Raw genomic sequence first — 18,019 nt, 5'->3', positions numbered from 1 at the left:
ACATTATACCTCACATTATACTCCACATTATACCTCCACATTATACTTCCACATTATATCCACATTATATCTCCACATTATATATACATTATACTTCACATTATACCTCCACATTATACATATCTCCACATTATACTTCCACATTATACTCACATTATACCTCCACATTATACCTCCACATTATACCTCCACATTATACCTCCACATTATAGGTCACATTATACTCCACATTATACCTCCACATTATACTCCACATTATACTCCACATTATCTCCACATTATACCTCCACATTATACCTCTACATTATACCTCCACATTATACCTCTACATTATACCGTTGTACATTATATCCACATTATACCTTGATATAAAGGTACAGGGGGACATTATACTTCCACATTATACCTCCACATTATACCTCCACATTATACTTCCACATTATACTCCACATTATACATCCACATTATACTCTCACATTATACCTAAATCACATTATATCCACATTATACCTACATTATATACATTATACCTCCACATTATACCTCCACATTATACCTCCACATTATACTATCTACATTATACCTCCACATTATACCTCCACATTATACTCCACATTATACATTCCACATTATACCTCCACATTATACCTCCACATTATACTCCACATTATTATTATACCTTGATATAAACATTATACGTTATACTCCACATTATACCTCCACATTATACCTCCACATTATACCTTGATTATAGGTACAGGGGGACATTATACCTCACATTATACCTCCACATTATACCTATACATTATACCTCCACATTATACTCCACATTATACCTCCACATTATACCTCCACATTATACCTCTACATTATACCTCCACATTATACCTCCACAGGGGGACATTATACCTCCACATTATACTCTGACATTATACTTCACATTATACCTCCACATTATATACATTATATACATTAGGATCTCCAGGGGACATTATAATACATTATACTCCACATTATACCTCCAGGGGATCCACATTATACTCCACATTATACTTCCACATTATACTCAATACATTATAGGGGGACATTATCCACATTATACTTGATATAAATTATACACATTATACCTCCACATTATACTTCCACATTATACTACATTATATCCACATTATACTCCACATTATACCTCCACATTATACCTGATATACATTATAGGGGGACATTATACTTCCACATTATACCTCCACATTATACCTCCACATTATACCTTGATATAAAGGTACAGGGGGACATTAGCACATTATACTTCCACATTATACTCCACATTATACATTATACCTCCACATTATACTCCACATTATCCACATTATATACTCACATTATACTCCACATTATACCTATACATTATACTCCACATTATACCTCTACATTATACTCCACATATATACAGGGGACATTATACCTCCACATTATACCTCCACATTATACCTCCACATTATACAGGGGGACATTATACTTCCACATTATACTCCACATTATACTTCCACATTATACATTATACCTCCACATTATACCTCCACATTATACCACATTATACATTATACCTCCACATTATACCTCACATTATACTCCACATTATACTTCCACATTATACCACATTATACCTCTACATTATACCTCCACATTATACCTCCACATTATACTCTCCACATTATACCTCTACATTATACCTCCACATTATATTATACCTCCACATTATACCTCCACATTATACCCACATTATACCTCCACATTATACCTCCACATTATACCTTACATTATACCTCCACATTATACCTCCACATTATACCTCCACATTATACCTCCACATTACCTCCACATTATACATTATACCTCCACATTATACCTCACATTATACCTCCACATTATACCTCCACATTATACCTCCACATTATACCTCCACATTATACTCTACATTATACCTCCACATTATACCTCACATTATACCTCCACATTATACTCTGACATTATAGGTACATTATACCTCCACATTATACTACATTATACCCACATTATACTTCCACATTATACCTCCACATTATACTTGATATATTATACAGGGGACATTATACCTCACATTATACTCCACATTATACCTCCACATTATACTCCACATTATACTCCACATTATACTCCACATTATACCTTATAATTATACAGGGGGACATTATACTCCACATTATACCTCCACATTATTATACATTATCTCTACATTATACCTCCACATTATACCTCTACATTATACCTCCACATTATACCTTACATATATAGGTACAGGGGGACATTATACCTCCACATTATACCTCCACATTATACCTCACATTATACCTCCACATTATACCTCCACATTATACCTCCACATTATACCTTTGATATTATACAGGGGGACATTATACCTCCACATTATACCTCCACATTATACCTCCACATTATACCTCTACATTATACCTCACATTATACCTCCACATTATACCTCTACATTATACCTCCACATTATACCTTGATATAAAGGTACAGGGGGACATTATACCTCCACATTATACCTCCACATTATACCTCTACATTATACCTCCACATTATACCTCCACATTATACCTCCACATTATACCTCCACATTATACCTCCACATTATACTTGATATAAAGGTACAGGGGGACATTATACTCCACATTATACCTCCACATTATACCTCTACATTATACCTCCACATTATACCTCCACATTATACCTCTACATTATACCTCCTCTTGCATATAAATACAGGGGACATTATACCTCCACATTATACCTCCACATTATACCTCCACATTATACCTCCACATTATACCTCCACATTATACCTCCACATTATACCTCCACATTATACCTCTACATTATACCTCCACATTATACCTCCACATTATACCTCCACATTATACCTTGATATAAAGGTACAGGGGGACATTATACCTCCACATTATACCTCCACATTATACCTCCACATTATACCTCCACATTATGGCAGGGGACATTATACCTCACATTATACCTCCACATTATACCTCTACATTATACCTCCACATTATACCTCCACATTATACTCCACATTATACCTCTACATTATACAGGGGGACATTATACCTCCACATTATACCTCCACATTATACCTCCACATTATACCTCTACATTATACTCCACATTATACCCTACATTATACCTCCACATTATACCTCACATTATACCTCCACATTACATTATACCTCCACATTATACTCCACATTATACCTCCACATTATACCTCTACATTATACCTCCACATTATACCTCCACATTATACCTCATTATACATTATATACATTATACCTCCACATTATACCTCCACATTATACCTCCACATTATACCTCCACATTATACCTCTACATTATACCTCACATTATACCTCCACATTATACCTCAGGGGGACATTATACTCCACATTATCTACATTATACCTCCACATTATACCTCTACATTATACCTCCACATTATACCTCCACATTATACCTCCACATTATACCTCTACATTATACATTATACCTCCACATTATACCTCCACATTATACCTTGATATTATACAGGGGACATTATACCTCCACATTATACCTCCACATTATACCTCTACATTATACCTCCACAGGGGGACATTATACCTCCACATTATACCTCCACATTATACCTCCACATTATACTAAGAAGACATTATAACATTATACATTATACCTCCACATTATACCTCCACATTATACCTCCACATTATACCTCCACATTATACCTCCACATTATACCTTGATATTATACAGGGGGACATTATACCATCCAGGGGGACATTATACCTCCACATTATACCTCCACATTATACTCCACATTATACCTCCACATTATACCTCCACATTATACCTCTACATTATACCTAACATTATACCTCCACATTATACCTACATTATACTCCACATTATACCATTATATACATTATACTCCACATTATACCTCCACATTATACCTCCACATTATACCTCCACATTATACCTCCACATTATACCTCCACATTATACCTCCACATTATACCTCCACATTATACAGGGGGACATTATACCTCCACATTATACCTCCACATTATACCTCCACATTATACCTCCACATTATACCTGTACATTATACCTCCACATTATACCTCCACATTATACCTCCACATTATACAGGGTACATTATACCTCCACATTATACCTCTACATTATACCTCCACATTATACCTCCACATTATACCTCACATTATACCTCTACAGGGGACATTATACCTCCACATTATACCTCCACATTATACCTCTACATTATACCTCCACATTATACCTCCACATTATACCTCCACATTATACCTCCACATTATACCTCCACATTATACCTCCACATTATACCTCCACATTATACCTCTACATTATACCTCCACATTATACCTCCACATTATACCTCACATTATACCTCCACATTATACCTCCACATTATACCTCCACATTATACCTCCACATTATACCTCCACATTATACTCCACATTATACCTCACATTATACCTCACATTATACCTCCACATTATACCTCCACATTATACCTCCACATTATACCTCCACATTATACCTCCACATTATACCTCCACATTATACCTCTACATTATACCTCCACATTATACCTCCACATTATACCTCTACATTATACCTCCACATTATACCTTGATATAAAGGTACAGGGGGACATTATACCTCCACATTATACCTCCACATTATACCTCCACATTATACCTCCACATTATACCTCCACATTATACCTCCACATTATACCTCTACATTATACCTCCACATTATACCTCTACATTATACCTCCACATTATACCTCCACATTATACCTCCACATTATACCTTGATATAAAGGTACAGGGGGACATTATACCTCCACATTATACCTCCACATTATACCTCCACATTATACCTCCACATTATACCTCCACATTATACCTCCACATTATACCTCCACATTATAAAGGTACAGGGGGACATTATACCTCCACATTATACCTCCACATTATACCTCCACATTATACCTCCACATTATACCTCCACATTATACCTCCACATTATACCTCTACATTATACCTCTACATTATACCTCCACATTATACCTCTACATTATACCTCCACATTTCCACATTATACCCACATTATACCTCCACATTATACCTCCTACATTATACCTCCACATTATACCTCCACATTATACCTCCACATTATACCTCCACATTATACCTCCACATTATACCTCCACATTATACCTCTACATTATACCTCCACATTATACCTCCACATTATACCTCCACATTATACCTCTACATTATACCTCCACATTATACCTCCACATTATACCTCCACATTATACCTCCACATTATACCTCCACATTATACCTCCACATTATACCTCCACATTATACCTCCACATTATACCTCTACATTATACCTCCACATTATACCTCCACATTATACCTCTACATTATACCTACATTATACCTCCACATTATACCTCCACATTATACCTCCACATTATACCTCCACATTATACCTCCACATTATACCTCCACATTATACCTCCACATTATACCTCCACATTATACCTCCACATTATACCTCTACATTATACCTCTACATTATACCTCCACATTATACCTCCACATTATACCTCCACATTATACCTCTACATTATACCTCCACATTATACCTCTACATTATACCTCCACATTATACCTCCACATTATACCTCCACATTATACCTCTACATTATACCTCTACATTATACCTCCACATTATACCTCCACATTATACCTCTACATTATACCTCCACATTATACCTCCACATTATACCTCCACATTATACCTCCACATTATACCTCCACATTATACCTCCACATTATACCTCTACATTATACCTCCACATTATACTTACATATTATACAGGGGGACATTATACCTCCACATTATACCTCCACATTATACCTCCACATTATACCTTGATATAAAGGTACAGGGGGACATTATACCTCCACATTATACCTCCACATTATACCTCCACATTATACCTCCACATTATACCTCCACATTATACCTCCACATTATACCTCCACATTATACCTCCACATTATACCTCCACATTATACCTCCACATTATACCTTGATATAAAGGTACAGGGGGACATTATACCTCCACATTATACCTCCACATTATACCTCCACATTATACCTGCATTATCCAGGGGACATTATACCTCCACATTATACCTCTACATTATACTCCACATTATACCTCCACATTATACCTCCACATTATACCTCCACATTATACCTCCACATTATACCTCCACATTATACCTCCACATCCACATTATACCTCCACATTATACTCCACATTATACCTCTACATTATACCTCACACATTATACTCCACATTATACTCCACATTATACCTCTACATTATACCTCTACATTATACCTCCACATTATACCTCCACATTATACCTCCACATTATACCTCTACATTATACCTCCACATTATACCTCCACATTATACCTTGATATACATTATAGGGGGACATTATACCTCCACATTATACCTCCACATTATACCTCTACATTATACCTCCACATTATACCTCCACATTATACTACATTATCCACATTATACCTCCACATATATAGGTACAGGGGGACATTATACCTCCACATTATACCTCCACATTATACCTCTACATTATACCTCCACATTATACCTCATTATAGGTACATTATACATTATCTCCACATTATACCTCCACATTATACACATTATCTTCCACATTATTATAAAGGTACAGGGGGACATTATACCTCCACATTATACTCCACATTATACCTCCACATTATACCTCCACATTATACCTCCACATTATACTCCACATTATACCTATACATTATACACATTATACTCATTACATTATACCTCCACATTATACCTCCACATTATACCTCTACATTATTATTATACCTCCACATTATAGGTACAGGGGGACATTATACCTCTACATTATACCTCCACATTATACCTCCACATTATACCTCCACATTATACCTCCACATTATACCTCTACATTATACCTCCACATTATACCTCCACATTATACCTCCACATTATCCACATTATACCTCTACATTATACCTCTACATTATACCTCCACATTATACCTCCACATTATAAGGATACAGGGGGACATTATACCTCCACATTATACCTCCACATTATACACATTATACCTCACATTATACCTCCACATTATACTCACATTATACCTCTACATTATACCTCCACATTATACCTCCATTATACTTGATATAAAGGTACAGGGGGGGACATTATACCTCCACATTATATACACATTATACAGGGGGACATTATACCTCCACATTATACCTCCACATTATACCTCTACATTATACCTCACATTATACCTCACATTATATGTACATTATACCTCCACATTATACTCCTTGATATAAAGGTACAGGGGGACATTATACCTCCACATTATACCTCCACATTATACCTCTACATTATACCTCCACATTATACCTCCACATTATACTCTCCACATTATACCTCCACATTATATTATACCTCCACATTATACCTCCACATTATACCTCCCACATTATACCTCCACATTATACCTCTACATTATACCTCCACATTATACCTCCACATTATAAAGGTCCACATTATACCTCCACATTATACCTCCACATTATACCTCCACATTATACCTACATTATACCTCCAGGGGACATTATACCTCCTACATTATACCTCCACATTATACCTCCACATTATACCTCCACATTATACCTCCACATTATACATTATCCACATTATACTCTCCACATTATACCTCCACATTATACCTCCACATTATACCTTGATCCACATTATACCTCACATTATACTCCACATTATACCTCCACATTATACCTCCACATTATACCTCCACATTATACCTCCACATTATACCTCCACATTATACCTTACCTCCACATTATACCTCCACATTATACCTCCACATTATACCTCCACATTATACCTCTACATATATACCTCCACATTAGAGGGATATCCACATTATACCTCCACATTATACCTCTACATTATACCTCCACATTATACCTTGACATTATACCTCTACACATTATACCTCCACATTATACCTCCTACATTATACCTTACATTATACCTCCACATTATACCTCCACATTATACCTCCACATTATACCTCTACATTATACCTCCACATTATACCTCCACATTATACCTTGACATTATACAGGGGGACATTATACCTCCACATTATACCTCTACATTATACCTCCACATTATACCTCCACATTATACCTCCACATTATACCTCTACATTATACCTCCACATTATACCTCCACATTATACAGGGGGACATTATACCTACATTATACCTCCACATTATACAGGGGGACATTATACCTCCACATTATACCTTGACATTATACTCCACATTATACCTCCACATTATACCTCACATTATACCTCCACATTATACCTCCACATTATACCTCTGATATTATACAGGGGACATTATATACCTCCACATTATATTATTATACCTCTACATTATACCTCCACATTATACCTCCACATTATACCTCCACATTATACCTCCACATTATACCTCCACATTATACTACATTATCCACATTATACTCCACATTATACCTCCACATTATAGGTACATTATAGGGGGACATTATACCTCCACATTATACCTCCACATTATACCTCCACATTATACCCCACATTATAAAGGTATACCTCTACATTATACCTCCACATTATACTCCACATTATACCTTACATTATACCTCCACATTATACACATTATCCACATTATACCTGATATAAAGGTCCAGGGGGACATTATACTCCACATTATACCCACATTATACCTCCACATTATACCTCCACATTATACCTCCACATTATACCTCCACATTATACCTCTACATTATACCTCCACATTATACCTCCACATTATACCTCCACATTATACCTCCACATTATACCTCCACATTATACCTCTACATTATACCTCTACATTATACCTCCACATTATACCTCTACATTATACCTCCACATTATACTCCACATTATACCTCCACATTATACCTCCACATTATACCTCCACATTATACCTCTACATTATACCTCACATTATACCTCCACATTATACCTCCACATTATACCTCCACATTATACCTCCACATTATACCTCCACATTATACCTTACATTATACCTCTACATTATACCTCTACATTATACCTCTACATTATACCTCCACATTATACCTTGATATAAAGGTACATTATACCTCCACATTATACCTCCACATTATACCTCCACATTATACCTCCACATTATACCTCCACATTATACCTCCACATTATACCTCCACATTATACCCTCCACATTATACCTCTACATTATACCTCCACATTATACCTCCACATTATACCTCCACATTATACCTCTACATTATACCATTATCCACATTATACCTCCACATTATACCATTATCTACATTATACCTCTACATTATACCTCCACATTATACCTCCACATTATACCTCCACATTATACCTCTACATTATACCTCCACATTATACCTCCACATTATACCTCACATTATACCTCCACATTATACATTATATCCACATTATACCTCCACATTATACCTCCACATTATATACATTATACCTCCACATTATACCTCCACATTATACCTCTACAGGGGGACATTATACCATTATCTCCACATTATACCTTGATATACATTATACAGGGGGACATTATACCTCCACATTATACCTTGATATAAGAGTTCCACATTATACCTCCACATTATACCTCCACATTATACCTCCACATTATACCTCCACATTATACCTCTACATTATACCTCTACATTATACCTCCACATTATACCTCCACATTATACCTCCACATTATACCTCCACATTATACCTCCACATTATACCTCCACATTATACCTCCACATTATACCTCCACATTATACCTCCACATTATACCTCCACATTATACATTATCTTGACATTATACCTCCACATTATACCTCCACATTATACCTCCACATTATACCTCCACATTATACCTCTACATTATACCTCCACATTATACCTCATTATATTATACCTCCACATTATATACTTCCACATTATACCCAGGGGACATTATACCTCCACATTATACCTCCACATTATACCTCTACATTATACCTCTACATTATACCTCTACATTATACCTCTACATTATACCTCCACATTATACCTTGATATAAAGGTACAGGGGGACATTATACCTCCACATTATACCTCCACATTATACCTCCACATTATACCTCTACATTATACCTCCACATTATACCTCCACATTATACCTCTACATTATACCTCCACATTATACCTCTACATTATACCTCCACATTATACCTCCACATTATACCTCCACATTATACCTCTACATTATACCTCCACATTATACCTCCACATTATACCTCCACATTATACCTCCACATTATACCTCCACATTATACCTACATTATACCTCCACATTATACCTCCACATTATACCTCCACATTATACCTCCACATTATACCTCTACATTATACCTCCACATTATACCTTGATATAAAGGTACAGGGGGACATTATACCTCCACATTATACCTCCACATTATACCTCTACATTATACCTCCACATTATACCTCTACATTATACCTCCACATTATACCTCTACATTATACCTCCACATTATACCTCCACATTATACCTCTACATATAGGTACATTAGGGGGACATTATACCTCTACATTATACCTCCACATTATACCTCCACATATATACCTCCACATTATACCTCTACATTATACCTCCACATTATACCTCCACATTATACTCTACATTATACATTATACCTCCACATTATACCTCCACATTATACCTCCACATTATATACATTATACTCTACATTATACCACATTATACCTCCACATTATACCTCTACATTATACCTCCACATTATACCTTGATATAAAGGTACAGGGGACATTATACCATTATCCACATTATACCTCCACATTATACCTCCACATTATACCTCACATTATCCACATTATACCTCCACATTATACCTCCACATTATACCTCCACATTATACCTCTACATTATACCTCTACATTATACCTCCACATTATACTACTCCACATTATACCTCTACATTATACCTCCATTATACCTCCACATTATACCTCCACATTATACCTCCACATTATACCTCTACATTATTCCACATTATACCTCCACATTATACCTCCACATTATACCTCCACATTATACCTCCACATATATAAAGGTACTCTACATTATACCTCCACATTATACCTCCACATTATATCCAATTATACCTCCACATTATACCATTATACCACATTATACCTCCACATTATACCTCCACATTATACCTCCACATTATACCTCCACATTATACCTCCACATTATACCTCAGGGGACATTATACCTCTACATTATACTCCACATTATACCTCCACATTATACCTTGATATAAAGGTACAGGGGGACATTATACCTCCACATTATACTCCATTATACCTCCACATTATACCTCCACATTATACCTCCACATTATACCTCCACATTATACCTCATTATACATTATACCATTATCCACATTATACCTCCACATTATACCTCCACATTATACCTCTACATTATACCTCCACATTATACCTCCACATTATACCTCTACATTATACCTCCACATTATACCTCCACATTATACCTCCACATTATACCTCCACATTATACCTCCACATTATACCTCCACATTATACTCACATTATACCTCCACATTATACTCCACATTATATCACATTATACCTCCACATTATACCTCCACATTATACCTCCACATTATACCTCCACATTATACCTCCACATTATACCTCCACATTATACCTCCACATTATACCTCACATTATACCTCTACATTATACCTCCACATTATACCTCCACATTATACCTTGATATAAAGGTACAGGGGGACATTATACCTCCACATTATACCTCCACATTATACCTCCACATTATACCTCCACATTATACCTCCACATTATACCTCCACATTATACCTCCACATTATACCTCCACATTATACCTTGATACATTATACCTCCATTATACCTCTACATTATACCTCCACATTATACCTCACATTATACCTCCACATTATACTCTCCACATTATACCTCCACATTATATACCTCCTCCACATTATATACATTATACCTCCACATTATACACATTATCCACATTATACCTCCACATTATACCTCCACATATATACCTCCACATTATACCTCCACATTATATACATTATACCTCTACATTATACCTCCACATTATACCTCCACATTATACCTCCACATTATACCTCCACATTATACCTCCACATTATACCTCTACATTATACATTATCCACATTATACCTCCACATTATACCTCCACATTATACCTCCACATTATTATACCTCCACATTATACCTCCACATTATACCTCCACATTATATCCACATTATACCTCTACATTATACCTCCACATTATACCTCCACATTATACCTCCACATTATACTCCACATTATACCTCCACATTATACATTATCTACATTATACCTCCACATTATACCTCCACATTATACCTCCACCACATTATACCTCCATTATACATTATACCTCCACATTATACCTCTACATTATACCTCCACATTATACCTCCACATTATACCTCTACATTATACTCCACATTATACCTACATTATACCTCCACATTATACCTCCACATTATACCTCCACATTATACCTCCACATTATACCTCCACATTATATAAATTACAGGGGGACATTATACTCCACATTATACCATTATCCACATTATACTATACATTATACCTCCACATTATACCTCCACATTATACCTCCACATTATACCATTATACATTATACCTCCACATTAGGTACATTATACCTCCACATTATACCTCCACATTATACCTCTACATTATACTCCCTCTACATTATACCTCCACATTATACATTATCTCCACATTATACTCTACATTATACCTCTACATTATACCTCCACATTATACCTCTACATTATACCTCCACATTATACTCCACATTATCTCTACATTATACCTCCACATTATACCTCCACATTATACCTCTACATTATACCTCTACATTATACCTCCACATTATACCTCCACATTATACCTCCACATTATACCTCTACATTATACCTCCACATTATACCTCCACATATACCTACATTATACCTCCACATTATACCTCCACATTATACACATTATACCACATTATACTCCACATTATCTACATTATACCTCTACATTATACTCCACATTATACTCCACATTATACCTCCACATTATACCTCCACATTATACCATTATATAATTATCTCCACATTATACCTCCACATTATACCTCCACATTATACCTCACATTATACCTCCACATTATACATTATACCTCTACATTATACCTCCACATTATACCTCCACATTATACCTCCACATTATAAACATTATACCTCCACATTATACCTCACATTATACCTACATTATACTCCACATTATACCTCATTATACATTATACCTCCACATTATATCTACATTATACTCCACATTATACCTCCACATTATACATTATCTACATTATACACATTATCTACATTATACAGGGGATCCACATTATACTTCCACATTATTCTACATTATACCTCCACATTATACCTCCACATTATACTCACATTATACCTCTACATTATACCTCTACATTATACCTCCACATTATACCTCCACATTATACCTCCACATTATACTTCCACATTATACCTCCACATTATACTACATTATCCACATTATACCTTGATATAAAGGTACAGGGGGACATTATACCTCCACATTATACTTCACATTTATACCTCCACATTATACTCCACATTATACTACATTATACCTTGATATTATACTCACATTATACTCCACATTATACCTCCACATTATACCTCTACATTATACCTCCACATTTATACTACCACACATTATACTTCCACATTATACTTCCACATTATATACATTATACCTCCACATTATACTCCACATTATATAACATTATATCTCCACATTATATACTCTACATTATACCTCACATTATACCTCCACATTATACCTTGATATTATACCTCCACATTATACTCCACATTATACCTACATTATACCTCCACATTATACCTCCACATCCACATTATACCTCCACATTATACTTCCACATTATATACATTATACTCCACATTATACTTCCACATTATATACATTATATCCACATTATACCTCCACATTATACCTCCACATTATACCTCCACATTATACTCTCATTATACATTATACATTATCTCCACATTATACCTCCACATTATACTTCCACATTATATAAAGGTACAGGGGACATTATACCTCCACATTATACCTCCACATTATACTCTACATTATACTTCCACATTATACTCTACATTATACCTCCACATTATACCTCCACATTATACCTTGATATAAAGGTACAGGGGGACATTATACCTCCACATTATACTCTCCACATTATATACATTATACTCCACATTATACCTTACATTATACCTCTACATTATACTTCCACATTATACTTCCACATTATACTTCCACATTATACCTCCACATTATACCTCCACATTATACTCCACATTATACCTCTACATTATACCTCCACATTATACCTCCACATTATACCTCCACATTATACTTCCACATTATACCTCCACATTATACCTCCACATTATATTTCCACATTATACCTCCACATTATACTCTTGATTATAAAGGTACAGGGAACATTATACTCTCCACATTATACCTCCACATTATACCTCCACATTATACCTCCACATTATACCTCCACATTATACTTCCACCTCTACATTATACTTCCACATTATACATTATACCTCCACATTATACTCCACATTATCTCTACATTATACCTCCACATTATACCTCCACATTATCTACATTATACCTCTACATTATACCTCTACATTATACCTCCACATTATACCTCCACATTATACCTCCACATTATACCTCTACATTATACCTCTACATTATACCTCCACATTATACCTCCACATTATACCTCCACATTATACCTCCACATTATCTACATTATACCTCTACATTATACCTCCACATTATACCTCCACATTATACCTCTACATTATACCTCTACATTATACCTCCACATTATACCTCCACATTATACCTTGATATAAAGGTACAGGGGAACATGGAGAAGATGGAGAGAACAGAGGAGGAGGAGGAGGAGAGAGGAGGGTAGACAGAGAGATGAAGAGAGCAGAGGAGGAGGAAGAGGAGAGAGGTGGGTAGACAGAGAGATGGAGAGAGCAGAGGAGGAGGAGAGAGGAGGGTAGACAGAGAGATGGAGAGAGCAGAGGAGGAGGGTAGACAGAGAGATGGAGGAGGAGAGAGGAGAGAGGAGGGTAGACAGAGAGATGGAGAGAGCAGAGGAGGAGGAGAGAGGAAGGTAGACAGAGAGATGGAGAGAGCAGAGGAGGAGGAAGAGGAGAGAGGAAGGTAGACAGAGAGATGGAGAGAGCAGAGCAGGAGTGAAAATTATTGAAGAGATGTGAAACTAATTTACATCCCCAACCAGGCTCCCTCCATTCTCTCCCCCTTCTCTCCCTCATTTTCCCCCTCTTCTCTCCTGACTTCCTAGTGCTGCCATGGCAACTACTGGGAGTGTTGGCTGGTTCTATAATGAGTATTTGTCTTTAGACACACAGACAAACAGACACTACCGTGGCTACTGACAGACCAGACAGACAGACAGACCAGACAGACAGACAGACACACAGACACACAGACACACAGACACAGAGACAGACACACAGACACTACCGTGGCTACTGACAGACAGACAGACAGACAGACAGACAGACAGACAGACAGACAGACAGACAGACAGACAGACAGACAGACAGACAGACAGACAGACAGACACAATCATGGCAACAGACAGACCGAATAAAAAGACACTGTCGTGGCTACAGACAGACTAGCAGACAAACAGACACTATCGTAGCTACAGAGATTAACAGATCACACAGAGAGGAGAGCACAGAAGCAGACAGATAGATGAGATGATTCTCCTTCACTCCATTTCAGGATAAGTTCTATATCAGCAATGATGGTGCTGAAGATGTGTGTATTAAATTGTTCTCTCTCTCTCTCTCTCTCTCTCTCTCTCTCTCTCTCTCTATGTCTCTAGGAGTCTCAGGGTTCATCTATCTCTCTGGCCTCTACCAAAGTCTGTAGCTCCATAGAAGAAGGGGATGGAGGTAAAGAAGGAAGGATCTCTCTCTCATCTTCTTTTCTTTTTGTTTTCCTTGACCCCTGTCTAACTTCCCCTCCATCACCCTCTCTCTTTGAAATTACTGCTTCCTAACCTCTCTCTCTCTCTCTCTCTCTCTCTCTCTCTCTCTCTCTCTCTCTCTCTCTCTCTCTCTCTCTCTCACCTCTCTCTCTCACCTCTCTCACCACCAGCTGAGTCTATAGTAGAGGATGATATCCCTGCGGTGCCTGCCTCCATATCGGAGCGCTACAGAGTGGGACGTATGTTGGGAGACGGTAACTTTGCGGTGGTCCGGGAATGTGTGGAACACTCCACAGGCAGAGAATACGCCCTGAAAATCATTAACAAGGGCCGATGCCGGGGAAGGTGAGGAGGGGATGGGGGTGGGGGGTGGAGGGGTTAACAGGGGGCAAGGTGAGGGGGAGGGGTTAACAGGGGCAGGGAGAAGGGGGGAGGGGTTAACAGGGGGCAAGGTGAGGGGGAAGGGATTAACAGGGGGCAAGGTAAGGGGGAAGGGGTTAACAGGGGCAAGGTAAGGGGGTAGGGGTTAACAGGTGGCAGGGTGGGGGAAGAGTTTAACAGGGGGCAAGGTGAGGGGGAGGGGTTAACAGGGGGCAAGGTGAGGGAGGAAGGGGTTAACAGGGGGCAAGGTGAGGGGGAGGGGTTAACAGGGGGCAAGGAGAAGGAGGGGAGGGGTTAACAGGGGGCAAGGAGAAGGGGAGGGGTTAACAGGGGCAAGGAGAAGGGGAGGGGTTAACAGGGGGCAAGGAGAAAGGGAGGGGTTAACAGGGGGCAAGGTGAGGGGGAAGGGGTTAACAGGGGGCAAGGTGAGGAGGGAAGGGGTTAACAGGGGGCAAGGTGAGGGAGGAAGGGGTTAACAGGGGGCAAGGTGAGGGGGAAGGGGTTAACAGGGGGCAAGGAGAGGGGGAGGGGTTAACAGGGGGCAAGGAGAAGGGGGAGGGGTTAACAGGGGCAAGGAGAAGGGGAGGGGTTAACAGGGGGCAAGGAGAAGGGGGAGGGGTTAACAGGGGGCAAGGAGAAGGGGGAGGGGTTAACAGGGGGCAGGGAGAAGGGGAGGGGTTAACAGGGGGCAAGGAGAAGGGGGAAGGGGTTAACAGGGGGCAAGGTGAGGGAGGAAGGGGTTAACAGGGGGCAATGTGAGGGAGGAAGGGGTTAACAGGGGGCAAGGTGAGGAGGAAGGGGTTAACAGGGGCAAGGTGAGGGGGAGGGGTTAACAGGGGGCAGGGAGAAGGGGGAGGGGTTAACAGG

General features: G+C 37.8%; 1 protein-coding gene across 1 annotated transcript in view; it reads left to right on the top strand.

Annotated features, from left to right (window-relative positions):
* The window catches only part of dclk1a (doublecortin-like kinase 1a), a 240,080-nt gene that overhangs the window by 191,609 nt on the left and 30,452 nt on the right, over positions 1-18,019 (top strand). The window contains exons 6-7 of the mRNA XM_065005055.1: positions 16,667-16,736; positions 16,942-17,116. Coding sequence (XP_064861127.1) covers positions 16,667-16,736; positions 16,942-17,116 — 245 coding nt within the window. The remainder of the gene's footprint in view (positions 1-16,666; positions 16,737-16,941; positions 17,117-18,019) is intronic.

This window comes from Oncorhynchus nerka, linkage group LG19 (assembly GCF_034236695.1).
Source record: "Oncorhynchus nerka isolate Pitt River linkage group LG19, Oner_Uvic_2.0, whole genome shotgun sequence".
In the NCBI taxonomy this organism is placed as follows: Eukaryota; Metazoa; Chordata; class Actinopteri; order Salmoniformes; family Salmonidae; genus Oncorhynchus; species Oncorhynchus nerka.
Note: the sequence above shows the minus strand (reverse complement) of the source record. Positions and strands in the feature narration are given on the sequence as shown.